Consider the following 27901-nt stretch of genomic DNA (forward strand, 5'->3'; position numbering starts at 1 on the left):
GCGGGGGCCAGGTCCCCCCTCCCCAAGGCCCTGGCAGGTCCCCTGGGGCATGGTGCCAGGACGTGGGGGTCCCGGGCAGGGTGCCCCTGGTGTGATGAGTGCTGTCTGGCAGAGCTGGGGGTGGACCAAGCAGCCCCCAGGTGCCTCTCCCTGGCTTGGGGGTGCATCTTGCCTCGGTGGTATGGGGTCCCTGTGGGGTTAGGATGTGCTGCCGGGCAGAGCTCTGCCCCCACATCCGGCACTGCCACGCGGACCCTCCCTATGCTCTGGCGAGGGGGCAGCCAGAAGGGCACCCCGCTCCCTGTGGCTCCCAGGAGGATGCTCAGCCCGGGCTCTGCTCCCCCCTGCCCTGCCCTGCGGTCTCCAAACTGCCTGAGGGTGCCGGTCACCAGCGCCGCAGCGAGCCAAAGGGTGTTGTGAAGAGATGCGAACCGTAGGCAGCGCCTGGGTGAGGTGCCGGGCTGTGGGGCTGCCTCCCCTCGCCCTGCTGGGTCTCTGTGCAGGAGGGCAGGGGCCTGGGGTCCCCGCGGCCAACCCCCCCTGCCTCCCAAGAGCCCGTAGTCAGCAATGTGTGTTCGAGTCATGGCTCTGCCGAGCAGCTGAGCTCTGCTTACCGTGTGCTTTGGGCCAACCATGTTAGCAGTCCTGGTTAGAGTAGTGTCCCCTCCCGACCCCGCTGCACTGCGCAAGCTGCTTCCCACCACTGGAGTCAGGAACCATGGCTTGTAGTCATGCTCTGGGGCTTGGCTGCTGCCAAGCAGGGCCTGCCAGACCCCCGATGCAGCAGGCGAGGGTCTTGTTCCACGTGGTACTTCTCGAAGTGAGGTCTTCAGTTTTCCCCCCTCGTGTTTTGGGATGTCGGGAGTAGTCCGGACTGCAGGGCTGCTCGGAGCGCCCAGCCTGCGGGGCACGGCAGCTCGGCGTGGCTGTCGGAGGGGATGTCCAGCACTGCCTTTTTTTCATGGACTTAAACTCCCCTTCCCCGCCCACCCCCGCGTCCCGCTCCATCCCCACGGTCGGTGTCTCCCCAGCAGCCCCTCGGGAAGGGGTCTGCAGCTGGGCTGCGTAGTCAGACGTTCCCAGGCTGTGTTTACACTGCGTGACGTAGATGTTTTAGCGGTCATCCTAGGTGTTCCCCGCAGAGCCACGCGGGCCGGCCCGGACAGCACGGAGCACGGCTCCACTTCCGCCGGCCGTGCCGCTGGTGCACCCTCCCCACACCCCAGCCCTGTGCCAGGAGCCAGAGTCACCCTGTGCTCCGATCACCCTGTGCCACGGCGGACCCCTGCCACGAGCCATGTCAGCTTGTGGCCCCAGTGCCCTGTCCCGGCCGGGAGGCTGAAGGGGCTGGGGGTGCCGTCGGCACACGCGTGTCTCTGCGGCGTGCGTGGGTGTGAGTCTAGTCACCAAAGACCATGATCCTTCACTCTTGCACTCACGGCAGTCGATGTACAGAGCTTGTAGTTTTCATATTGCAGAGAATTTAAAAGCGTTTTTTTATTTTTGGTCGTTGTACATAATGGATTTAAATAATAAAGAGAGATTCTGAGCTGGTCTGGGGCAGCCTCCTTCAGCACCGCCTGACGGCACCCCCAGTGGGGGTCGGGATGGGGCAGGGGGGACACTGCAGTCCCTCTCCTGCTTAAAAGCTGGATCCAATCCTGGCCCTGCCCGGAGCAGCTGGGGCGTTCCCAGGTGCCCTGCGGGAGCCTCTCCCAGCGCCGCAGACCTGGGCAGCGCAGCAGGAGCCCAAAGGCAAGAGGATCCTCCCGCCCACCCCATCCCTTTAGGCCCCGGGGAGATTAATGTTTAATCTTTGGTTGTTTTCCCCTTCCATCTCCCTTCCATTTATTAACCGAGGGGGGGGAGGTTTGATACTGCCTGATTGCAGAGCAGACTCTAGGCATTAACTAGATTAAATGAAGGTCATGCAGCGCGAGATGGGCTGGGGTGCCCGAGCCACGGCAGCCAGGGCATTTGCGGTGCAGAGACCCACGTGGTGCTGCCAGCACGGGTCTGGGGGCACAGCTTTGCCCTGACTGCACCCCTCCTCGGCACCTCCAGCCTCTGCACCCTCTGCAGCACCATCCACGGGGTGCGGGCAGCCCGTCGTCACCTGCTGTCTCTCCCCACGGCAACCTGTGCTGCAGGACACTGGTGGCCACCCCACCATCAGCAAGAGTAAAGCTCTGTGATACACCATGAGATCAGAGCTGATTAGCAGTTTCTTTCTAATTTGATTATCTCAGATTACACTGATTAAGGGTGCATGTTGGCTAATAGTCCCCTGCCCCAGTGTCCTGCTGGAGGGCTGGGCTGCACTGCCAGCGCCCAGGCCTGGCTCTGCCTGGCCAGCGAGCGGCTCTGCAGCGCGTGCCCAAGCTGCCAGAAGCAAAAGAGCATTTTCTTGGAAATACAATTCCAGCCCATGTGTCTTATCCCCAGCCACGGTTTACCCACCGTCTGCAGGGCTTGTGCAGCAGATGTGGATGGGGCTGGGGAGGAGGCGAAGGGACCTGCTGGCTCCCATCGTGTCCCGGGGCAAGGGCAGAGACGCTGCTGGCAGCCCGGGCCCAGCGCTGCACAGGGACCCAGCTGTGGCGGGGGGCAGCTCTGCCCCAAGCCCCCACATTTCTGGCAGCGGCAGCGGCACGGGGGATTAGCAGGCAACAAGGCAGAGATTGATTAAAGCAGGGTTAGCCGAGATTAGAGGATCATGGCAGATAAGCGGGAGATTGCCAATCAGCGGGTGGGCGGCGGGGAGGGGGCTGCAGAGCGGCGTCCCCCGGTGCAGCCCAGGGGTGCCATGCGGAGCTGCACCCACCTGCCACCTTGGCACGGCGGGGGGACAGCGGGAAGCACCTGGATTCTCATCCACATGCGAAGGTGTGCGGTGCACCCCCCTGCATTGCACCCCCAAAACCTGCAATCTCCTGCTCCCTCCAACACCTGCAGCCCCCTGCACGGCTCCCCCCCGCACTGCACCCTGACACCTGCACCCCAACACTTGCACCCCCTGCACTGCACCCCAATACCTGCACCCCCCTGCACGGCACCCCCCCGACATCGGCATCCCCGTTACACTGCACACCGGCAGCTGCACCCCCCCGGCGCCCCCGACACTCGCTCCCCCCTGCAACGCTCCCCCCGTCACCCCGCACCCCCCAGCCTCCCGCCCCGCCCCCGCGCTCCGGCCGGGCGCTCGCTCCATCCTCTCTCTCCACCAATCAGCCAGCTCGGTCCCGCCCTCCCCGCGCTTCTACTGGCTTAGCCTCCTTGGGCTCATCCTCATACGATGGAGCGGGCCAATGAGCGCGGGCGCGGGGCGCGTCCCTCTGTTGGTCCCGCCCCCGAGCAGGGCACGCCGGGAGTTGTAGTCGGGTGGCGGCGGGGCGCCTGCGGCCGCGGCGGCTCCGCACTACGCGCCCCGGCGGGCCCCGCGCCCGGCGCCGGGGGCGGAGCGCCTCAAAAGGCCGCGGGGCCCAGGCGCCCTCCCGGTCACCATGAGCGGCAACGGGGCGGCCGAGCGGGAGGAGTTCGCGGCGTTCTTCCCGCAGATCGTCCGCGATCTGACGGAGGGCGGCCTGGGCCACCCGGAGGTGGGCGACGCCGTGGCGCGGCTGAAGGAGGTGAGGGGCGGGAAGGCGGAGGGGGTGGCGGGCCCGGCGCTGCCCGCTGCCCCCGCTGCCCGCTCCCCGCTGCCCGCAGGTGCTGGAGTACAACGCGCCGGGCGGGAAATGCAACCGCGGGCTGACGGTGCTGGCCGCCTTCCGGCGGCTGGCGGGGCCCGAGCAGCGCGACCCCGAGAGCCTCCGGTGTGCCCTGGCCGTCGGCTGGTGCATCGAGCTGGTGAGAGCCAGGGTGGGCAGCGGCGGACGGGGGGGGCCCGTGGGGCGACCCCCGGCCCTAACCCGGCCTCTCGCAGTTCCAAGCCTTTTTCCTGGTGGCTGACGACATCATGGACGCGTCCCTCACCCGGCGGGGGCAGCTCTGCTGGTACAAGAGGGTGAGAGCGCTCGGGAGGGCCCTGCCCCCCAGGGGGTTCCTGTGGGGTCAGGGTGTTCCGTGACACCGCTCTGCCCTCCTGGTGCAGGAGGGGATCGGGCTGGATGCCATCAACGATGCCTTCCTCCTTGAGTCATCTGTCTACCGGCTGCTGAAGAAGTACTGTGGGGGGCGCCCCTACTACCTGCACCTCCTGGAGCTCTTCTTGCAGGTGAGCCTGGCCCCTGCGTCCCTCTCCCACAGGCTTACCCAGGGTCTGGGCCCTTCCTGGAGGCTTCATAGAATCACAGAATGGTTTGGGTGGGAAGGGACCTTAAAGACCATCCAGTTCCCTGCCCTGCCCTGGGCAGGGACACCTCCCACCAGACCAGCCTCCTCCAAGCCCCCTCCAACCTGGCCTTGAACCCCTCCAGGGATGGGGCAGCCACAGCTTCTCTGGGCAACCTGGGCCAGGCTCTCACCACCCTCACAGCAAAGAACTTCTTCCCAATACCTAACCTAAATCTCTCCTTTTTCAGCTTAAAACCCTTCCCCCTCGTCCCATCGCTCCCCTCCCTCATCAAGAGGCCCCCCCCCCCCAGCTTTCCTGGAGCCCCTTTAGGGACTGGAAGGGGCTCTACGGTCTCCCTGGAGCCTTCTCTTCTCCAGGCTGAACCCCCCCAACTCTCAGCCTGTCAAACAGGCCTATGGATCGCAGACTGTTCCTTAAGTCCTTGGATCATCCTGCCAGACATGTGCCCTTCCTTCAGACTTGGAGAGGAGCCAGAATGGGGCTTGGGTTTGGGGTTTTCACTGTGCTGTGGGGACTGTGTAAATAAATCCTTTCTTTCCTCTTCAGACTGCCTACCAGACTGAGCTTGGGCAGATGCTGGACCTCATCACTGCTCCTATTTCCCAGGTGGATTTGAATCGCTTCAGTGAGCAGAGGTAAAGAGGCAGAAAGGGACAGAGGTGCCAGCCCAGCTGTGGCAGGATGGCTCTGCTTGCAGTCCCCTCCAGACTGTGTGAGAGACGGGGGCTCACTGAAACGCTGCTCTTGCCTACCAAGCTTTGGGGAGCGAGCCTTGTTCGTGCTGTTGGAGCTCAGGGGCTGCTTTGGAGGGAGGTGCTGCATTTCTCCTGCTGGCCCTCATCTGTGGAGCCCTGGTGGGAAGGGAAGGCCTGGGCTTTGTCACTGAGCATGGTTCCTCTACTGCAGGTATAAAGCCATTGTTAAGTACAAGACGGCGTTCTACTCCTTCTACCTGCCTGTGGCCGCTGCCATGTACATGGTGAGTGTTATGGAAACGGTCTCCGGAGGAGCCCAACCCTCAGTCTGAGGCTGTTGAGGAGGGCAGGGGGGTGGGAGGTGGGAGAAGGAAGGGTGGGGGGGAGGTGCTGGAAGGCTTTATTCATTTTACCTTCTCTTAGACTGGTATTGACAGTAAGGAGGAGCATGACAATGCCAAAGCAATCTTGCTGGAGATGGGTGAATTCTTCCAGATCCAGGTAGGAGGCGGCTCCCTGTCCCTCAGGGCTTGTAAGATGCTGTTTGTGGTGCTCATGTGTTTTTGTCTCTGTTCAGGATGATTACCTGGACTGCTTTGGGGACCCGGAGCTGACAGGGAAGGTTGGCACTGATATCCAGGACAATAAGTGCAGCTGGCTGGTGGTGGAGTCTCTCCGTCGGGTCACGCCGGACCAGAGGCGGATCCTGGAGGTAACACCACCAGGGAGAGGTGGTGTGGGCTCCCTCCCTCAGGATGTGGTGTGGAGGGAGTGTAGTGCCATAATGTACGCGTGAAAAGCCACGTGCCACCCCATGTTGCTGCACCATGCTGCTGCCTGGCTGGGACACGGGTTGGTGGCTGTGAGTAGAGCAGGATGGTAGCAGGGAGAACAAGAGGTGGCTCCTGTGGTGGCCGCGGGCTTGACCTCAGCCTGGCTTATTCTGGTGTTTTCTCAGGAGAACTATGGCTGTAAGGAGCCTGAGAAGGTGGCAAAGGTGAAGGAGCTCTATGAGGCTCTGGGCATGAGGGCTGCTTTTCAGGAGTATGAGGAGAAGAGCTACCGGCGCCTGGAGGAGCTGATCGGGCAGCATGCCAACCGCCTCCCCAGGGAGATCTTCCTGGGCCTCGCTCAGAAGATTTACAAGCGGCAGAAGTGATGGTGGGCCTGTCCCTAGACTGCTTGGCCTTTGCGAAGGGGGCCTGGTGTGCTGTTGCCCCTACTGCTGTAGCTCCCCGGAGCCTGGTCCCTGCCCCCGGTGGGGGTCTGGGGGCTGTTTGTGGGGCTGCCGGGGGGGTGTCGTAGATCGTCCACCAGCCCTTGTGTCAATAAACATAAGTTATTGTGGGTGCGTCGCTGCCTGGTGTGGACTGGGGCCGGGCCGGGGCGGGGGATGCTGCAGGGACCGGGGCGGGGGGGGGGCGGATAAGAGGGGACACGGCAGCACCGCCCCTTCGGGAGGGCCGGGCCCGGGGCGGCTCCCGGGCGGGGCCGGGGCTCCTCCCTCCCGCCAGCCGCATTCGCCGCCGCAGCGCGACGAGGTGAGCGGGCTGGGGGGAGCTCCGCGGGGCTGGGGACGGAATGGGGAGGCGGGGGGGGGGGGGGCTCGATGGGGACGGGGAGAGGACTCCGGGCAGCGGCGAGGGGCCGGCGGGTGCTCGGGGCCGCGTCGCGGTCCGTGCTTCCCGTCCGGGGGCTGCCCGGGGCCGGGGCTCTCCCCTCGGCGGGGGAAGGGCCGAGCGATGCGGAGGCTGCCGTGGCTGCGGCGCCTTGCCGGGGCCGGGCGTCTCATCGCCGCGCCCGGGGCTCGGTGCCGGCTGTGCCCCGCTCCCTCGGCCGGGAGCTCCCGGCTGGGGTTTCAAGGGCGTTTTCTCCTTGGCGGCATCTCTGGGATGCTCCCGGCCGCCGACACCCGGCGGGGGGATTCAGCCCTGCCGCTGCAGCCGCCTGGACCGGTCGGCATCCTTGCACCACGCTCAGGTCGTGCTCCGGGGATCAGCCGCCAGCGTCTGGCTGCAGCCCCTGCCCTGTTGGACGGGCCCGAGCTCAGTGGGGAGTGTGGGGCAGCCCCTTTCCACCGGGTGTATTCCCATCTCTGAGCACACAGGCCCTCGCACCCGTCCCCTGCGGCCGTCCGTTCCCTGCTTGGTGGCTGCCACAAGGTCACTGCCATCCCTTTTGCCCTGTCCGTTGCTCTCCAGATTTGTGCTGCCGAGTTCTCCCTCGCCGACTGAAAGGGAGTTTGATGTTTGCAGGGAGCTGGATGGTCTGAAGAGAGGAGCTGCGGGGCTCTCTGAGGAGCCCTGGCAGTACCAGTGAGCAGCATCATGCTGGCTCCTAAGAAAGGCCTTCTGTGCAACCTCAACCACATCCATCTGCAGCACATCTCCCTGGGGCTCCACCTCTCCCGGCACCCAGAGCTCCAAGAGACCTCTGCCTCCATGGGTGGAGGAGACCAGACTGGCTGCAGCGACTGCCCGGAGAACTGTGAGCAAGTGGATGCCAATTCCAACAATCCCTCCTTGAAATGCCGGTGTTGTGAGTCCCACGCTCAGCAGCCGGTGACGTTGGGTCTCCAGAAGCAGACAGCTCAAGAGGGTTTCCCCTACCTGCATGCTGAGGAGGAGGTGGCTTTCCCTTGTGATCCCCCTTGTGATCTGGCTTCCTCCTCCTCCTCCTCCTCCTCCTCTGTCAGTAGCTGCTCGGATTTCAGCTTGGACGACTCCCCCGTCTCTGTGTACTGCAAGGGGTTCTCCAGAGAAGAGTCCCAATCCCCTGAAAATCAGCCCAACGTCATTCCCATAGGAGACACCCAGTCATTGACTGACCAGGGGAGGACGTGTGATGGAAGAGATGCCAACCTCAACCCCACAGCGCTCCAGAGATCAGACACCTTGGCCGGAGAGAGCCCAGACAGCCTCTGCAGCAGCACCTTGCTTGATTCCCAGTGCGATGAGACCTCTCCCAGCGCGGTGCCGCAGGAGACCACCAGCGTCTGCACCGACCTTGACCCTAACTGCAACTCCCTTCCCAACCCCGATGCTGTGCCTCCGGTACCGCTGGCGCCAGGACAGTGGGATCCTGGTCTGAGCAGAGCTCCTGAGCCGCAGCCCCGGGCTGGCGGTGTCCCCCCACCCGTGCCCCCCCGGCCCCGGAGACGGCTGCAGGTTCTCAATGCGCAGAGAGCAGAGCAGCTGGTGCTGCCCACGGAGCCGGAGCCTGGCTCGGGCGACATCTCCAGAGACGCAGGCAAGAAGACCATCACCTCCTTCCATGAGCTTGCCCAGAAGAGGAAGAGGAACGCTGCTGGGCCTGCTCTTGCCCAGGCCAGGGCTGACCGGAGCGACTGGCTGATCGTATTCTCGCCCGACACGGAGCTGCCGCCCTACAGCGAGCTGCTCTCCAGTGCTGCGGGCCAGGAGCCAGCCCAGCCCCAGCACGACTGGCTGGTAAAACCACCCAGCTCCAGGCAGAGAGAGGTGACCACCTTCAAGGAGCTGCGGTACCGTAGTGCCTCCAACAAGCCCAGGGGCCAGCCAGCCGGCGAGCGGGCAGAGCCGGTGGCATCTCAGCACCTCCCTGCACCCCTGGAGGCGGCCGTAGGTGGCGACGGCGCAGGCTGGGTGCTACCTGTGCCTCTGGGCGCACGCTTGCTGGCACCTATGGAAAGTCACCAGCCGAAGAGGAGGCGATCCCGGCCAGGACTGCAGCCCATTGCGGAGGCGCAGCCGGGGGCCACGGAGGAGGGGGGGCTGCCACCCTGGAGCTGCCCCCTAGGAGAGACGGGGCCGGGCTCCCTCTGTGACAAAGACACCCTGGCTCTTAGGAGGGTCGGGGGAGCCGGTGGGGACCCCCGGGTGCCGGGGTCAGCCAAGAGAGCAGAGGAGCCCTGCAAGGAGGGTAAGAGTCTGGGTGCCCCGGGCGGGGGGGTGTCACCCTTTAGGGGACGCTGCGGGGCGGGGGCTTGCGGGTGGTGGCCGCGGGCTCCTCGCTGGCCGGTGCTGGTGGTTCTGTCCCGGCCCCCCCCCCCCACCCCCCGCCCCGGGGGGGGGACACACGGCTCCGGGGGCCGCCTGAGGCCGGGCCGGGCCCGCCGCGGCGGCGCCTCCCCCGCCGCCCGCCCCGCTCCGCCCGCCGCGGCCTCCGGCTCCATGGCCGAGCGCGGCCCGGCGGGCCCCGGCGGCGAGCGGGCCCGGGGCGGCGGAGCGGGCTGGGAGCGGCCCGGGCCTCCCGCGGCGGCAGCGCCCGGGCCCCGCCGGCTCCCGCCGGCCCCGGCAGCGCCCGCCGGCGGCGAGGAGCCCGGGCCGGGCCGCGCTCACCCCGCCGCCCCGCTCTCTCCAGCCAGGCCCGCCGCCGCGGCCGCCCCGGGCGGGGGAAGCACGGAGGGAGCCCGCCGGCCTCGCGGGGAGCGGAAGAAAGGTAACGGCCCGGCGGGGCGGCGTCCCCCCGGAGCCGCCGCCAGGACCGGCGGGGAACGGCGGCCCGGGGCTGGGGGGGGGGGGGGGGGACGGCGGGGGGGCGGGCAGGGCTGGCGGCCGCGGGGCCCGGCCCCGGCCGCCTCTCGGCAGATGGTGCTGTGGAGCCGGCGGACGGGGGTGGGGCCGTCCCGGCGCCTTGCCGACGCCTCTCCATCCCGGCCTCGTCCCCTTGGAAACGGCGGGTCCTTCATCCCGGCGCCCGGGAGCTGCAGGTTGCCGTGGCAACAGCCTGGGATGCTCCCTTCGCCCGGGCCTCCCCGGCTGCTCCGGGCCTCCGTGTCCGCCTAGAGCCGCTTCTCGCTGTGGCCGTGGCCCGTGCGGGGCCGGCCAGCCCCAGCCAGCCCTGCGCGGTGGGGTCGGCTGCCCTGCTGACATCTTCCTTTGCCTCGTCCAACAGCCCTGCTGGTCGCCGTCAGCGCCGCTGTGGATAAGATCATTGCCCACTTCAGCGCCGCACGGAACCTGGTGCAGAAGGTGAGGGCCTGGGCCAGGCTGGGGTGGGCAGGCGGCAGGGGAGGCCGTGCAGGCTTTGGGCAGGAGGGGCTTGGGGAGCTCCGGGGGAGGATCCCACCGTCCGTCCCTGCAGGCTGAGGGTTGGGTGCTGCCATTCCCCTCCCTCTCCTCCTGCTCAGGCCCAGCTGGGAGACAGCTGGCTCAGCCCAGATGTGGGTTACCTGCTGCTGCACACCCTCTGCCCTGCGCTCTATGCCTTGGTGGAGGATGGGCTGAAGCCATTCCAGAAGGATGTTATCACAGGCCAGAGGAAAAATTCCCCCTGGAGTGTGGTGGAAGCCTCCGTGAAGACAGGTTGGTGTGTGTGTAAGGACCGTGCTCCTGGAGATGCTGGTGTCTCAGGATGCCTGGAGTCCTTTTCCAGCCTGGGCTGGGGGAAGATGTGTGCCCAGAGCAGTGACTGTCTGTGTGGTGTATTCTGCAGGCCCCAACACCCGCTCTCTCCACTCCCTCTGCTGGCATGTGGCTGGGCTGGCTCCTCTCAGCAGCTCCCGACAAAAGTTTCATGCCTTTATCCTTGGCCTTTTGAAGTGAGTATCAGTCCTGCTGACCCAGGCTGTTCTTGCTGTGATGGCAGGTTGGAACAGAGTCCCAAAAGCTCTAACCTGGGTTCCCTTTGTCTTGTTTAGTATTAAGCAGCTGGAGCTGTGGATCTCTCACTTGCAGAAGAGCCCAGGTAAGGACACAGTGCGCAGAAGCTCCCCACCCAAGCCCTCACCTGCTTGCCAGGGTGATAATCCCGTACCCCTTCCACCCACAATGTTTGGCTGGCATTTCCGTAGTGGATAAGGGCATCGTTTTCCATGGTCCATCTTCAGTACAGGTCTCAGCAGAAGCTCCTCTGACCTGCTAGGTCACACCAGCTGGCCCTGGGAGGGGATGTGGGCATTTTGCAGCTTTGTCCGTATCTCGTAGGTGTAATCTCCATGCTGTATTCACCCACGGCCTTCTTTGCCCTGAGCCAAGGCCCTCTTCCCCACCTTGCTGATGAACTGCTGCTGCTCATCCAGCCCCTTTCAGTGCTGACTTTCCACCTTGACCTGCTCTTTGAACACCACCACCTCTCTATGGATGTAAGACACTTGTCGCGTCGGCTGGAGTCACCCCTGTCTCCTGCCCATCGCTCTGCTCAGGCTGTGCAACCTTCTCTGGAGGGCCAAAGCGGCACTGCAGGGGACAGCCTGGAAGATGAGTCCCCCCCCGATGCTCTGGGGAGGGCGGCTGGTGCAGATGGCAGCACGAGGTCCCAGTCCCAAGCAGCTGTGCATGGGCTGGTCCCTGGCCCCGAGGTGGGAGCTGCCCTGCAGCAGACTTTCCAGCATGTGCTGCGGTGGGGTGACCAGCTCAGTCGCACTTTCCTGGGAGCTGACAGCTCCCTGGAGACCCACAGGCCCGAGGCAGGCCCTCAGGATGCCGGCGCTGGCCTCAGTGGCTGGTGGGGCCAGCTGAGCCAGGCCTCCAGGCTTTATGCTGCTCCTAGCAAGGAAAAGTTCCCCTTCATCTGGTGGACAAAGCTGCGGACGGCTGCAGGGGATTCCAGTCCCAGCCAGGCTGCGCGACCCCAGCTGTCCATGAATGAACCTAGAGGCATGGAGCTGCGGCTCATTCAGACCAAAGCTGTCCCTGAACTCCCCGGTCCAAAGCCCAGCAGCCATGCTGACACCTCTGGGACCTCTTCCCCTGAAGACCTCATCGTGCCTGCTGGGGCTGGAGCACCCACCAAGCTGGATGATCCTGCTGCTGGAGAGAATCTCCTGGCTGTTTCCCCAGAGCCGTGTGTGAATAGGAATCAGGCGGCACCTTCAGACTCAGAGGCAGGTGGTCCTCCTGGTCCTGAGAAGGGCAGCTGGCTGGGCCGGCTCTTTGGAGCCACCAGCCCCTCTGCCAGGAGCTTCCCTCCCAGTCCTGACGCCATCTCAGCTCGGTCCAGGTAAGACCCAGCTTGGGCAGGGTGGGGGAAGCAGCATGTGCTGAGGAAGGGTTTTTCTCCCAGGCAGCGAACAGAACGCCCATCGTGGGGCTCGTGGGGTGTCTGGCACTGCCCATTGTCCAGGCTTTGTGCTCCTGGGATTAGCACATGTCCCAGGTGCTGCTGCTGTCGCATCACATTAGTGCTTTAGAGCAGCAGGAGCTCATGGCAGAGGCTCGGTGGTGCTTGACCAGGCCCGTGTCAGCTCCCCGATCACCCGAATAGTCTGAGCAGGACGGGTGGGAAAAGGCTTCCTAGGCAAGCCTGTGGCTTCCTTTGCTTTGTGGCAGGAGACCTTCTAGCTGGCTGTCCCCCAGCGCGCGTGTCCTGGCTGTGGTGGTGAAGGGGCTGGCGGCTGAGAAGACCCACACTCAAGAACAGCCACAGAAGAAGTCATCCGAGCTGCCGCAGGCCCCCAGGTGATGCAGGGCACTGCGGTGGTCGTGGCAGGGAAGCTGCTGGTGGCGGGTTTTTCTGGGTGGGGGGAAGCAGGAGCTGTTTCCAGACGTAACCTGGGTGTCTTCCATGCCTTTCTCGGGAAGGATCCCAGGAACTTCCACCTTGGCCGCTCCCCGGGGGATTCCACCATCTCCTGCTGAGCTTTGCATGAACTTTTGTGCCTGCCTGGCTGTGGGCAGTGGTTTTTCCCAGACATTTTTTGGGGGAATTTTGAGCGCTTTCTTTCCCTTGTGTGCCTTTTGCATTAACAGCAACTAGTTTGGAGCAACCGTGGGGCAGCTCTGACCAAATTTTGGCAGGTCAGAAAAGCTGTAGTCGTCTGTGCTTGCGCAGCGTCTGTCCAGGCAGAGGGTGGGCGAGTGGCCATCCCACGGACGGTGTTTGTCCGGCTCCCTCCTCCCCAGCCCGGTCCTGGCTCTCTCTGCCACGTCTGCACAAGAGCTTCATGCTCGGCTGCGGCTCTGGGGTTTGGCAGGACACGTTTGTGTTGTGGCTTCTTGATCAAACCCGTTGTCCGATGGCATCTCTGCCTGAGGGGGGGTGTGTATGTGTGTGTCACTGATGCCACACTTGAGTGTCCCGAGAGCTGTGAGAGCCTCTCTCTGTGGTGCCCGGGGTCTCTGGGGAGGCGACTCCCCGATGGCGTTTGTTGTGCAGGGCGGTTCGGGCGCTGTGTGACCACACAGGCACCACCGATGGTCACCTGAGCTTCCAAAAAGGGGACATCCTGCAGCTGCTCTCCACTGTGGATGAAGACTGGATCCGCTGCTGCCATGGAAACAGCACTGGCCTAGTTCCTGTCGGTTACACATCTCTCATTTTGTGAGGAGGCGGAGGAGACCTGAGGAAGCAACTGAGCCCACCGAAGCAGGTGCCACCTCCGGGAAAGCCCGTCTTCTGCCACAGCTTCACCACCTTTGGGGCTGGCAGAGCTGCAGGGGACCTCGCCCTGGTCCCTGCCGCTGCTGCTCCTTCGCGTGACGTTACGGTCTGCTGTGGGTGCATCCCATGAGCCGCCGCTGTGCGTGTCCCCACAGCCCTGCTGGCACTTCACCGCAGCACCCAGTCGGGAACTGCTTTTGCTCGTGTTTCCTCGGGGAGGGGAGGGCCCCGGCCCCGCACGGTGCTCACAGTCCTGTGTGTCATCTCCGTGCCCTTGTGTCCTGCCACTGCTGCCACCGCCACATCCCCTGCTCTGCCCCGCGGCCGGGGCTGGTGGCCCCAGCTGCCGATGCGCAGTCCCAGCACCCTGTAAATAGTTGTAACCACAGGAATAAGCTTATTCCAATGGGGAAAAGCTGGAAATAAAGGTTGTGACGCACGTATCCCCATGTGTGAATGGATCATTGTGGGATGGGGGTTGCTGGAAACGGCCACGGCCCTACGTGGGTGGCCCTGGGTCTGCGGTGAGTAAATGCTCCTGGGGGAGAGGGCAGGAGGGGCTGGGGCCGCGCTCAGGATCCCAAGGGCAGAGCCCGGCCCCGGAACTGGGTGTGGGACCGTGGCCCGGCAGGGAGCCCCAGCCAGAAATAACCCTGGAACTCTGCAAGTGGCCCCGTGGGGTGGGAGCTGCACAGCGTGGGTAACGCTGTCTGCGGGGCTGTTTATTTAAATTAAACTAATCATCTTTCTCCTGAGTCCCAGGATCTCAGTAGGGGCTGGATGGCTCGTATTTTTTCACCTTTTTTTTTTTTTTTTTTTTTTTTTTTTTTCTCATCACTCGCAATTTCACACCATTCTGTTTACGTTTCGTACTGGGCTCCCCAGTAAAAGAGCTGTGGATGTACCAGAGAGCATCCAGCGACGGGCCACAAGGCAATCGCCGCATGTCTCACAGGCAGCTTTTGAGCTGAGCTCTCTCCTGGGGACCAAGAGCCACACGTCATCCTTCTGGTGGCAAAGGAGCCCGAGCGTCAGCCACCAGCCTGAGTTCTGCTGCCAGGATAAAGCTGCTCTCTTTTTATTCTGTTTTCATTTTCAAGTCTCTCTCTGGAATTTTTACTCTCAGACAAGGGACATTACAGCGTAATCGGAATGGTGCTTGGCTTGCCTTACGGAGGATTGATTGAATTCCACGGCTGCCTCTGGACTTTGAAATGGGGTCAAGCCAGATGAGACGAACCCAGGTACTTCTTCAACTTTTTTTTTTTTTTTTTTTTTAAATAAATAAAAGCACTCCAGTCCTTGGCATGGTGTCTCTAGTTTAAAAGGAAGACAAGTGTAAGGGTCACACACAGCACAGAGATTCAGGCTAGGAAATGGAAAAAGAAAAATCACGTTGCGTTAAGGGGGGGGGTGACAGGGAAGCTATTTCATTCCTGAGTGACAAACACAGAGTTACCACGTTCCCAGAACCGCTTCCAAACCCTGAAAGATTCGCAAGGGCCATATCTCGTTAGTGCTGCCCTGACAGAGGGTATCGGAGGAGCTGTGAGGCTGGAAGAGAGAAAGGCTGGTTTGGAGGGACACCACGTCCCCGTGTCCTGCCGTGTGACCGGAGGTGGGACAAGGGCCCGGCAGCACCCAACAGCCCTGAGCCCCACGGAGCCCCCGCAGCGTCCCTCGAGCCCCACAGCGCCTGTCACCCAACTGATGTGACTCAGTGGGGGTCCCTGTGCTACCACCAGGAGACGCGGTCATGGTGACAGAACGTCCCCTGCTGCCTGCACAGGTCCGGGAAGCGAGGACTGGGGGAACTGGGGGTTTATCCGCCGGGAAGAGCAGGACACCTGCGGAGGGAAGGGGCCGTGTACCCCCGCGAGCACTGACGGCTAAGGCTCCGTCCCTCCGGCCACGCTCAGATCGGGGGAACCAGCAGCATCACGTCAAACCCTCGCAAACTGCCATCCCTGCCCGAATGGGGCCCCCGAGAGAGGCGGGGGGAGAGCCCCCGGGCAGCGGCGGCGAAGGGCCAGGATGCGGCAGAAACCGGCAACGCAAGACGTGTCAAAGAAAACCCCACAAGTCATCGATAGGAAAAGATTTTCCATTTAATACTAGACTCTCTCAGGATTGAGATGCAGGCTTTTTATGCAATTACATCCAATGTTAAAATTGGTAATACATAATTTACAAAGATTAACATCAAAACAATGATCTATTTAGATATGCTTTGTAAAAAGGAAATATATTAGCAGCATTTATTTTCAGCAATCACACAGCCTACACCCATGCAGACTAAGAGTTCATATCTATTTGCAATAATGTAGTGCTTCCTGGTCTTAAAACAGCGATCCTGGTGACACACCGGTCTTCTCATTATTATAAAATAACCGAAAAATAAAAAAAGTCATTTCTACACCAGTAAGAAAAACAATTCTTTGCACTTACCTAACATTTGATTGTCTAAAAAACATTTTGTTTAGTCTTTCAACAAAAGAAAGATAAAATGACAGAGCTAGTGTCTCGCTTCTGTACGCACTTTATTTTTTAAAAACTTTTTAGTGTTTAACACCATTTGAGACAATGATTTCTGTTTTAAACTAAATGAGACAACTCAAGATTTTGGACATGCGATATTCCTACTACACGCACGAGTATTTTATACTCAGGGTTCCTGGTACTGTACAGTGCTTCTCTACAGTAAGAAAATATTCCAAACTATTTTCTTATTTCTTTTTTTTTTTTTTAATAAAATATTTTTTCTCAAAGGGTTTTTTTCCTGTCTTTTTTTTTTTTTTTTTTTCTTTTTAAATCAACACATAAAAGTTAATGGAATGAGTCATGTTCCACTAAGAGTAAAATAATTGTAATAATAACAAGAATGTACATTAGGACAAGCTTGGTCCATTAAAAAGGAACATGTAACTACTGTATTGCTTTACATCCACGCAGCAGATATATACAACTTGGCACATTAAAAACTGGTTTTCTTATAAGAACATCTAAAACAGGACTGTATATGCATGTGTACGTCTGAAGGACAAAAAAGCAAAGCCATTGTCAAGGGGCAGCGTACGCCAACCGCCCCCTCCCTGTGCCACAGCTCGGGCTCCGCAGACCCGGAAGGCGGGGGGCGCGGGGAGGGTCCTGCGGCACCGCCGGGGGACACGGTGGCACGCACAGAGTCCTGCAGCCGGACGCCGCCGCCTGGGCTGCTGCTCTCGGGAATAATACTTTTTGTCGGGGCAGAGAGAGGGGGCGGCGCGAGAGACGCTGTCTCTTAATTTAAGAGACGGACATTTGAAGCTGTACACCCAGAACACAAGAGTAGTGTTAGCAGTTGATATATTCTACAGTTCACAACAAATACTCGCTCTGAATACTGCTTGACGGTTCATGTAGTGAAGGGTTCCTTTTTTTTTTCTTTTTCTTTTAACAGATTTTAATTTGCACAACACACTAGACACACAAGAACCACAGCTTATCAAAAAAACCAACAGCAATGGTGGTGTCAGGATTTGACTTGCTTTATAAAATTTCTCTGCAGAAAAAAAGTGAAAAAACTCCCAGCCTGCCCCCGCCCCCCTCTCCGACGCAGAACAAGTGCCTCAACCAGCCAGCTCCCGCTTTGCTCCAAGGTGACTTTGGAAGTTTTTCCTTGGCACAACCCAAAGGTCGGGGTGTGCACCGGCCCTTCCACGCTCAGCCTTTCACACATTTGGGTACGTTTCTCTCTTCTTGGAACTTGTGCAAATCAGAGGCCACAACTTCAGGGCAGCCTTTAATTCTAAGCCACCGGGGCCTTCACCCTCCCATCTGGTTTTCACTCACTGCCACGGGCCGTGGTGGTGCCAACAGCATCTTATACAATCACAGGTTAATTGGTGAACATGGGGAATATTCTCACCAGAGTAAGCCAGTCCTTATCCTTCCTACCTCCCCACTTTTTAATTCTTTTTTTTTGAATTTTTTCTTTCTCCTCTGAGTGGGAATATCAAGCAAAAATAAATTAAATTTGACCATCCCGGACAATAACCACGAGGTTTTTCTCAGTACCTAACATCAATACAAGGCACGCCCAACAACACACACACCATAAGAGCACTGCAGAGCAGGGCAGGGCAACCTGCCAACCCAGACATCTAAGTGCTAACTGTTTGTATATTTGTCCGTTTTCTGCTGCTCTCTTTTCCTTGGCTGGTACAGAGGAGGTTGGGCTCCTGCCCTCAGTCCTCAGCAGACCTTGTAGCAGACTCCAGACTGCAGCGTCCTCTCGTGGCATCACTTCCTGAAGCTGCTCTCCGGGATGGTGAGAGTTCGCCGCCTCAGCTTCCTTCCTGATCCTTCCTCCAGCAAGTAGGTGACATCGATAGCTGCAACAGAGCACGGGCTTTGGGTAAAAGAAGGCAATACGAGTAACAGTTTTCCTATTTCCCTATACAAGGTTCCTTCAAGGATGTTTCTATCCATAGTCATCTTCAAAACTCCACTGGACACCTTGTCCAGTTTGAAGTTGGTCCTGCTTTGACTCATGTTTGGACCAGACAACCTCCAAAGATCCTTCCAACCTGAATTATTCTATGAGTCCATGATTATTTTGCATTAACTCCCAGAACACGAAAGAGACTGGACAGACCTCATCCTACCCTTCTCAGGCTGGACAGGGCTTGGAGCAGCCTGGTCTGGTGGGAGGTGTCCCTGCCCAGGGCTGGGGGGGGAATGAGATGGACTTTAAGGTCCCTTCCAACCCGAACCATTCTGTGATTCTACGACTCTAAGCTTTAAATTAAAAACAGAGACATACTTAATGTGTTCAACCACTGCACCCTTATGCTCAGACAATACCTACAGAAGTTCCTTAGAACCCAACGGAAAGCTCGTTAAAGGTCAAAAGAGACTTTCCAAATTCTCTTCAGTCTTTCTTGGGATGTCTGTTAAATTTCCTAGTTGTAAACACAGAATGATGTCAGAATTGATGTGAAGAATTGTCAGAATTAATGTGAAGACAGAACTGTCTTCAGAAAGTTTTTGGGCTTACTAAAGATATTATACAAAATACAACACCAGTCGTAAGAAACTTCATTCAGATTTAGTGGAAATCGCTACTGTTGCAGAAGAAAACATTGCTGCAAAGAAACTAATTATTAATCATGTCCACTAGCAATAAATTCAGACAAAACCATTTCTTTTATCAACAGGGTCTGCAGCGAACTGAAAAGAAACCTGTAGAAGAAACGCTACTGTGCAATCACAGCACAAAATCTCACCGTTTTTCCCTGGGATTTTCTCTAGGAGGTTTAGCAGGATTTGATTAAGTCTCTCTCTCTGGACGTGCCGCCTCTCCTCTGGAGTGCACAGCTGCCTGGTGTCAGAATTGCTTTCTTCCACCTTTTTATCAGTTTCACAGGTCTCACTAGAGACTGCCTCTTTTTCCGGCTCTTCCAGGCTCGGCATCTCGCTTGAAGCTTGATCCTGGTTTCCTAATACATCCTCAATAAGCGGAAGAGAATCTTCTTCTTGGTTTAAGTCTTTAATCTGTGGTTTTGAGCGATCTGTTTTCCAGGACGATCTAGCAGGAAAAGAAGACTTTAAATACCACAATTTTTCAGACACTCACCTGAAAGGCCAATCAGCAGCGAGTGAGGGTCCCTCAGCAGGCAGGGGGCTTTCCGGAATCTCGGTCACCCGACAAAACACACGCATTCAAACCCACCAGTTACTGCCAATGGGAGGCTACGTCCCCATAACCTTGTTTGCATAACATCAAATGCAGTCTTTTACAAACAAATTGCTTTTTTATTTCAATTTGGGAAGGTTTTGATCTTCCAAACTAGTTGAGCTCAGCACTTACTCATGTTTATCGGCAATAGTCATGGCTCTTGATGGGCATTTTCAAAGGGAGTGCAAACATGGGCAATCTGGTCGGGGATCCCACCTCCCTCCGTGCAGGGATGATGCTCCTCTTTATTCCTCATTATTAAGGAACACTAAGGCTGCTTTCATGTTCTACCCCTCCTCACTTGTTCCCTTTTATCTCTTTGAAAGTTTAGAGGATTGCTTTCAGTAATTTAAACTTATTCTTTACATAGCAGCCAGGGGAAATGGGTAGGAAAAAGAGCGGACACCAGACATACAGGATTTTCTCAATGAACAATCTGAGTAAGACTCACCTGTAAGTAAGTAAGTAAACTTAAGTAAGTTTACTTAAGTAAGTTACTTACTTACTAAGTAAGTAAGACTTAGTAAACAATCTAAGTAAGACTCACCTGCCTCCATTTCTCTTGTAGTTGTCTGGTACATAATGAGGCTGTAAGAACAATAAAGATTATGGTTAATACCAAATAAAATTCACAGTGGAAGAAACTGCTGGTCTATTCTGGAAGAACCAATACAGGGCTCGCCCATCTAACACCAGAAATGCCAGTGCACGGCTGGCACCCCTCACACATCAGATGAATTCAAAGGAGAAGGCATAATCATATAATAAGGATAAATTAGAGCCAGACTTATTATCTGATTCTTCAAGTGTTCTCAATAAATTTCACGCCATAGACCATCGTGATAAAAATAACCTTTGCTTTCTGCACGGCAGAAGTTTGGAACCATCCCTAAAGTCACTACAAAAATCTCTCTGCTTCCCGGAAGAAACGCGCCCACTGGCAGAAGATTTGCAGCTCCAACCCCTCTGTGCTCGGAGGCAGGGCAGCACCGCGGAGGAGGACGGGCACAGCCAAGAGCTGCTGCTTCCAGGGAACGGGGGAAAAGGAGGCAGTGAAATGAAGAGATGTTCAGATGGAGGATGTTAAGGGAAACTGCGCTGCCCTGTCTGCCCTGTGGTTTTTTGGTAAGACATCCATTTTCTGTAAGAATGACATATAAAGTAAACAGTATGTCATTTGATAGAGCTGGGAAATGGAACTAGGAAAATAATGTTTTTCTGTGTTGGGAATCACTATTCAAAGGTATAATTTTTTAAGCAAGTTTATTAAGACCCAGAGTAATTACACCAAAGGAAAGAAAGCCTGACACAGACGGGCTAACAAACTCACATTGGACTGCGTGATTCTCTGAAACACATACGATTATTATACGGTTGCAGAATCGCAACTGAAAAGTGAGTTTTAAGACTTCCTTCAGTCAGGAGTGGCTTAAATGAAATTAGCATCTAGATTTCAGTCAGAAACCACAATCTCTAAACTTATACATCACCATTCATTCAACGTCTTTGAACTCTGTCTACAGTTACTTTTTCTTCTAGTCAACGTTTCATCCAGACTCTCTTTGCCTACGTGTCAGCTTCCTTAGGCTTACCCAGCTTCATTCAATTCATAAACAGAGAGCCGAGAGCTTTCCAAAAACATGTCCAGTCTTCCACTAAAAAGTAAGGCAGTGAAGAGGAGAAACACTTACTGAGAAGTCTCTCTTGGGCGTGAGCTTCTTGGGGAAGTGGTCGAAGGCATAGGGCTTGGTGCAGACAGGGTAACGATTCCGATGGATCTTGTAGAAGAGATGAGCTGACTTATCAAGGCGGTAATCACAAATATATACATCCTGCTCCTTCACACCTTTTGGCCTCCCTGCAGTTTCAAAACAAAGCACATAGGAATAGTCGGACCAGCTACCCCCAGGGTGTTCAGCCTCCTGGGCTGGAAGATAAGGATGGAGAGCAGAACAACCCCCCCGTAATCCAGGAGGAAGTAGTTAATGATTTGCTTATGCACCTGGACACGCATAAGTCCATGGGGCCGGATGGGATTCACCCAAGGGTACTCAGGGAGCTGGCGGGAGAGCTCACCAAGCCTCTCTCCATTATCTATCAACAATCCTGGTCAACAGGAGAGGTACCAGATGACTGGAGGGTGGCCAGTGTGACACCCATCTACAAGAAGGGCCGGAAGGAGGATCCAGGAAACTATAGGCCTGTCAGCCTGACCTCGGTACCAGGAAAGATCATGGAGAGGATCATCTTGAGTGAGCTCTCATGACAAGTGCAGGGCAGCCAAGGGATCAGGGCCAGCCAGCACGGGTTTATGAAAGGGAGATCCTGCTTAACCAACTTGATCTCTTTCTATGACCATGTGACCCGCCTGCTCGATGCGGGGAAGGCTGTGGACGTTGCCTACCTGGACTTTGGTAAGGCCTTTGACACCGTCCCCCACAGCATTCTCCTGGAGAAGCTGGCGAATCATGGCATAGACAAGTGTGCTCTTCACTGGGTGAAAAACTGCCTGGATGGCCGCGCCCAGGGAGTTGTGATTAATGGGGTGAAATCCAGTTGGCGGCCGGTCACCAGTGTGTCCCTCAGGGCTCAGTTTTGGGGCCAGTCTTGTTTAATATCTTTATCATTGATCTGGATGAGGGGATTGAGTGCACCCTCAGTAAGTTTGCAGATGACACCAAGCTAGGTGGAAGTGTTGATCTGCTTGAGGGTCGGCAGGCTCTACAGAGGGACCTGGACAGGTTGGATCAATGGGTCAAGGCCAATGGGATGAGGTTCAATAAGGCCAAGTGCTGGGTCCTGCATTTTGGTCACAACAACCCCAGGCAACGCTACAGGCTTGGGGAAGAGTGGCTGGAAAGCTGCCCAGCAGAAAAGGACCTGGGGGTGTTGGTGGACAGCCGGCTTAACGTGAGCCAGCCGTGTGCCCAGGTGGCCAAGAAGGCCAACGGCATCCTGGCCTGTATAGCATGGCCAGCAGGAGCAGGGCAGTGATGGTGCCTCTGTACTGGGCACTGGTGAGGCCTCACCTCGAGGGCTGTGTTCAGTTCTGGGCCCCTCACTACAGGAAGGACATGGAGCTGCTGGAGCGTGTCCAGAGGAGAGCCACCAAGCTGGGGAGGGGTCTGGAGAACAAGTCATACGAGGAGAGGCTGAGGGAACTGGGCATGTTTAGTTTGGAGAAGAGGAGGCTGAGGGGGGACCTTATTGCCCTCTACAACTCCCTGAAAGGAGGGTGTAGAGAGGTGGGTGTTGGCCTCTTCTCCCAAGGGAATAACGACAGGACCAGAGGAAATGGTCTGAAGTTGGGGCAGGGGAGGGTTAGATTAGATATTAGGAAGAATGACTTTACTGAGAGGGTCAGGCACTGGAACAGCCTGCCCAGGGAGGTGGTGGAGTCACCATCCCTGGAGGTATTTAAGAAACGTGTAGACGTGGCACTTCAGGGCATGCTCTAGTGCCCGAGATTGTGGGTGGGTGTGGTGTGTGGTTGTTTGTTTTGTTTTGGTTTTGGTGTTTGGTTTTTTTTTGTTTTGTTTTGTTTTTTTTTTTGTTGGTTGGACTTGATGATCTCAAAGGTTCCTTCCAACCAAGAAGATTCTGTGATTCTGTGAAAAAAGTGTGTATCAGATTCAAGAGGATCCATCGTGCACCAGAGGAGGAACAAGCCACACACAGTGTCAGAGAAGCAGGGGGCTGGCCGAGCCATTATGGGGCATTCTTGTTCGTTCTCCTTGGTTCAGAATCACGGTAGGGGACACACTGCTAGTTCAACTAAGAGGAAAACCTGTATATGCTAATCAAATAGCACCCAATAGTACCCAAACTTTTAAAAAACTATTATCAGCTGCCATCACTTTCTCTTCCCTGGCCACCACATCCCCGCGCTGCTGCTGGCTCTGCGGCACTGACCCTCTTAAACCAGAAACCACTGCCCAGTGCTAAAGCAATAGCACTTCCTCAGCTCTGACACCCTGTAAACATTGCCTACGGCCTTTTTACAGCACTTACTATTTTAGCATGCTCTCCACATTATTAGAAAGGTGTATTATATTTAATTTCTCATCCCGTTCAGTTTCCTTACCTTTGCAGTAGGTGTATAGATCAAGAACACAGCACGTTCCCACCACAGCCTCTAAGGGGATAATTTCATACAATGGCACCCGGAAGAGCTCATTGTGATAAAACTTTCGAGAAGGAGAATGATGCGTTTCATGTGGACGGAAATAATGATGACCAAATGCAAACCGCTCCTCTCTGTTTGAAGGTGGAAAGGTAAGAGAAAGAGAGAAACAGAAGGGAAAAAAAAAAAAAAAAAGACCATTTCTATAAGCCCGTGATAGAACTTTACTTAATGCCCTCTGCTCAATTTTAAATTAGCTGTCTTCCAGTTTTGCAATGACTGTGATGAAAAGCAAAGCCACATGAATATTACAGGTTCAACTTGATCCCCTTCAGTAAATGGAAATATTCCTAGTGTGATTTTTGTGAACACAGCAGACCACTGCGCTGCTGTCTACAGGGCAGACACAACTGATCATTTACAGTGGCTTAGGAAGCTGGTGATCATCAGCTGAGCCAGTTCAGCTGTCGCTGTGCATTCTCAGCCGGCTCTAACAGTGAGGGAAGTGCATCAACTTGTGTCTCTTACCCCTTGCTTAAACCTCCAACCTTGCATATTTTTACTTTGCAGTTGTGGAACACAAGCAGAAACGAGAGGGAAATCATCAAGCCTTTGTAACCAACGTTCAGTCCTGCATTTTTAAGCTATGACAAGACTTCCACAAAATTACTGTGTTTTGACAGGTAGGTATATGGAATGTCTCAAATTCAAGAGATGCTTTGAACATACTTCTCATTTTTCCAGAGTTTTTCAATGCGGAAAATATCGAGTTTCTCCCTGTTGATGTGGGACAGCAGCCGATACGACTGCCGGACAGGGTGTCCATCGGGAGTTCGACGGCTGTCTCTCATCAGGTAAACACAGTCACCTGGCAATAGGCACAAAATACACACCTGTAAAGAACTTTTCATGAGTCCAGCACACTAAAAAGAGAGGAGTAAATGGGTTCATTAAAATGAACATGACAGAGCTACCTAATTGTAAAGACTGAGGCAAAAGCATTGCAGAACCCGCCAAATGAGGCAAGGTTCCTACACTCATTCTCACAAAAGCTTTATAGCAAGAACTAAACATGGCTCCAATTGTACCAGACTGAAAATCCTAACGTGTAATGAATCAATTATGACAGACTGCAGGATATGTAAAAAAATAAGTTTTGATTAGGAAAATGTGTAGAAATTAGTGACAGCTGCAATGTTTAAAGAATAAATCTGTAGATTTAAGAGAGAAGATTATTATTGAGAAAATAAATAATTGACTGAGAAGCCCCAAGCCCCAGCAGAACTCTGATAAGATATATAGCTCAGGAAAGGTAAACAGAGCTCAAAAAGGGACGAACAAAATGACACTCCTGGCAACTAAAAATGTCTTTCCCAAGTGCAACCCGTAAACATGCCCCTATACTTCTATTTATTCACTTTGTCCCACAAACGAATTAACTTTTTAATTTCTCTGCTCTGATCTGTGAAACGGCGTTAAAAGTACTTCCTCTCCACCCTGCAGGCTTGACCGCCGTTCTGACTTCGTGCTGCACCATTCTCTGTGCCAAGGACCATCCTCTGGCAGGGTGCAAGCGCAGTGCCTTTCTCCTTTAGGGAAAAAGCTTTAATCAATAACATTCACAAAGAACGTGAAGAATTTCAAAGGGGGAACATTTGGGAAACTCAAGGTATTACTGAAACTATTGTTGGATTTAGTATATAGTATTTAAAAAACAATTCCATCTTTTTTGTTATTTACCTCTGAATGAACAAAAACCTGGGAGGTCCCAAGACTCAAAAACTTAAGAGAAACTACCCTGGGTAAGATCAAAGGTCCCTTAGCAGGGTATTCTAGCTGCAAAGGTGGGCAGTAGCAGATGCTTAGGAGGAAAAAGCGTAGGAATAAGGCACGCATAGGAAAAGCCTTCCCATGGCATCCCCCTCAGGCTTTTTTTAACCTTTGTTTTACGGACTTTTAGAGCTGAAGGCTGGACACAAACAGGCAGAAGTTAATCCTTCCTCCAAGAATTTGTCTCATCTTTTGGGAACCATTTATACTCTTGACCTCTTAAGCTTCCTGCTGCAACGACTTCCACAGTTCAGCTACGTTTTTGTAGAAAAATACTTCCTATTGTTTAAATATGTTACCTGCTAATTTCAGTGTTTGTTCCCTAATTTCTGCATTGCTGAACTTTCCTGAGACACCCCCGATCCCACAGACCTTTCCCACACCACCCTCCTCCAAACCATCTGTGCAAACTTTGTTTGCAGCAAAGATGTTTCAGATCTGATCATCCCTGTCATTGTGCTTGTTTTCACAAGTAGTAAGATGCTCTATTTTGAGATGGGATGACAAGACATGCACACAGGTGCAAGAGACACACACACCATAAGATTACAGAATGGCACAATTACTTTTTCTATTTTGTTCGTAATAATTTCTAATACTCAGTTTGCCTTTGTGACTCATGCTGAACATTTCTCTTATGTTTCCATTGAACTGCAATGACTCCTGGATTTTTTCCCCTAAGTACACAGCTATTTTTGTGTATGTGCAGCTATGTCTGTTTTCCTTCCCTGTACATTACTGGTTTTTAATTAGCAGGTTTGGTCTCTGTTACTGTCACAGCTTAGTGAAAGGATGCTGGGGAACCACCAAGCACAATGTGGCCCCATGTTCATGAACACCTCAGTTTTGTTCTCCCTTAGCTTATAACCAAAGTTAGGATTAAAGTGAAGGACATGTAATTCTATTTTCATAGTATAATCTCATTTATCAATCTTCTGTAAGTTTAGAAGATGCTCCTAAGGACTCCTCATATGCAAAAATTGCTTTAATGTGTTATGTTGTTACCTCTCACTATAACAGGAGTACAACACATTGCACTGTTAAAAAATTCACCTGATTTAAACCACTGACATCTGCCTACAACCATGAAGTCACCCTTTAAATCTTCAGGTGTATCGGGATCCCTACTAAACAAATAGAAGCTGTAGTTACAGGAAGGAGAGGGTTTTATTGTAGCTTCATCAGGTGCACAATGGGCTGAAGGGAGTGACCCAGGCTTGCAGGTGAGGTAGCAGAGCGCAAGCTCTTCAAGGGCTCAGTGTGTATTTGCTGGTGATTAGCCTGCACTCACCATTTGTATTAGCTCTTCTTACTATGTGAACTACAGCTGGGATAGTAACATCTTCATTTTAGTAAGTTAAGGATTACTTTTAAGGAACCCACCTCCTTCATTTCTTTAAGACTCATAGAGAAAAAAAAGTAAGGTATGTGCTGAGAGCAGCTGCTGACCCCAAGCAGAATGTAAATAAACCCACCTATTTTTGGCTATTATTTCAAATTACCTACTTTCAACTCTCCTTCCCTATCTCTTCAGTGAGAATAAAGCAACTCTAGTACACAGATACTCTCTTGACCTAAGGATCAGGAAGCTTGATTTCAATTCAAGTTTCTCTGGATGTCACTAACTACTGGAATAGCTACCCCTCTGTCTCGAAAAGGGAGTTTATAGTTCCATGTTTTCAAGGAAGAAATGCGGCTGCTATTGCCAGTGCATCAGAGAGAACAACACAGGACAGTTTCTGGCCATGAGGGTTTTCCAAGATCCATTTTGACTTCTGTTTCTCAGTTTGCACCTGAGGTGGAACCCCTTGTTCCCTCTGCAGGATGTGATGGACCAATTGATCAGGTCTATTTGCACCGTCTCTTGGGTTTATGTGGTAGGTACTTTTTGCAGAGGAAGCACGTCTGTAGTATATAACTCAATAACCTCAAGTAGAATTATCAAGAAATTAAAAACCAAGTCCTGTAACCAGAGACCGAAGGACCCTCACTTACATAGAGGGATTTGATCGCAGTAGAGTGTGCGCACTCACACAGTTGCAAGCTTTTCAGCCTTGTTCCTCAAAAACATGAGTTCTCTGGAAGACAAACTAATTCAGTGTACAGACACAGCTCCCCAGCAGTGAGGGTGGACCAACTAACAAATGGTCAAAAGCGCTTTCAGTCTTTATCTTAAGATCAGCCTCTCCCTAACATACGACACAGGAAATACATAATAGTCTATGCTGACGGTGACTGCAGGGCTGAAGGTCACTATGGTCTCTTTTGCCCTGGAATCTGTGAATTACATGACCTTTCAGAAACTAGAGGGAATAAAAACTCTTTCTTCTGCTGTCCCCAAGATACCTGTGCGCCTGCACCACAATTTCTAGAGGCAGGTGTCGTGCTTCAGAACTTCTGGTGGAGAACCTGAGACCAGCAATGAATCCATGGATTTCCCCTTTCTCTCCAGTAGCAGCATGTTCCTCTCCAGCACCTTCTGGTTACACACCTGGCTTAAGCTATTCCCTGTAACTGCAGAGGCATTTGGTGCCTGACAGGGACAGTCTGGTCTCCTTTGTCCTCTGCCGATGGTACATGGAGTTTACCCACGCAAGGACTAACATTTCTCTACTTGAAGTCACCAAGATCGTATTAGAGGTTTGTGAATGAAATACTATGTGTCATGACAAAAATTACCTTAATGCTATGAAGGACTGGAAGATGCCACAAAACCCAGCTAAAACATAATCCATTTTAAAGAAAAACATAAAAGGAAGTACTGATACACCCCTAGAAAGTGAGTTGCTCTCCAGCAAGGAACCCGGCACAAAACAAGAAATGAGAAAACCAAAGGCCTGAACAGGACAGAGTGCAGAGCAACAATCAAAAATGAAGACTGAATGCAAATTCTAGAATCCTGCAGAGGGCATAAAGAACACACTGTTCTTTGACCA

The 27901-nt window shown here is 54.8% G+C and overlaps 3 protein-coding genes across 3 annotated transcripts in view; 2 read left to right on the forward strand and 1 right to left on the reverse strand.

Moving 5' to 3' along the window:
* The first annotated feature begins 3454 nt into the window (after positions 1-3454).
* FDPS (farnesyl diphosphate synthase) lies at positions 3455-6343 on the forward strand. Its single transcript, XM_074164649.1, has 9 exons — positions 3455-3629; positions 3709-3849; positions 3926-4006; positions 4094-4216; positions 4844-4932; positions 5204-5276; positions 5416-5493; positions 5570-5704; positions 5951-6343. Exons 1-9 carry the CDS (start codon positions 3504-3506, stop codon positions 6149-6151), a joined length of 1047 nt encoding a protein of 348 aa, XP_074020750.1. The 5' UTR covers positions 3455-3503; the 3' UTR covers positions 6152-6343.
* Positions 6344-7313: 970 nt separating this feature from the next.
* Positions 7314-13735, forward strand: RUSC1 (RUN and SH3 domain containing 1). The gene is made up of 9 exons (XM_074164648.1): positions 7314-8892; positions 9334-9411; positions 9868-9944; positions 10103-10277; positions 10408-10513; positions 10613-10659; positions 10899-11913; positions 12243-12371; positions 13069-13735. Exons 1-9 carry the CDS (start codon positions 7320-7322, stop codon positions 13235-13237), a joined length of 3369 nt encoding a protein of 1122 aa, XP_074020749.1. The 5' UTR covers positions 7314-7319; the 3' UTR covers positions 13238-13735.
* A 2367-nt stretch (positions 13736-16102) lies between these two features.
* The window catches only part of ASH1L (ASH1 like histone lysine methyltransferase), a 67207-nt gene continuing 55408 nt past the window's right edge, over positions 16103-27901 (reverse strand). Inside the window, exons 23-28 of the mRNA XM_074164509.1 lie at positions 23865-24003; positions 23097-23269; positions 20704-20870; positions 19560-19600; positions 18561-18862; positions 16103-17666 (exon numbers count right to left, since the gene is read on the reverse strand). Of these exons, the coding sequence (XP_074020610.1) occupies positions 17575-17666; positions 18561-18862; positions 19560-19600; positions 20704-20870; positions 23097-23269; positions 23865-24003 (914 nt within the window). The 3' untranslated portion in view covers positions 16103-17574. The remainder of the gene's footprint in view (positions 17667-18560; positions 18863-19559; positions 19601-20703; positions 20871-23096; positions 23270-23864; positions 24004-27901) is intronic.

The sequence above is a fragment of the Numenius arquata genome, chromosome 27 (genome assembly GCF_964106895.1).
Source record: "Numenius arquata chromosome 27, bNumArq3.hap1.1, whole genome shotgun sequence".
Lineage (NCBI taxonomy): Eukaryota > Metazoa > Chordata > Aves > Charadriiformes > Scolopacidae > Numenius > Numenius arquata.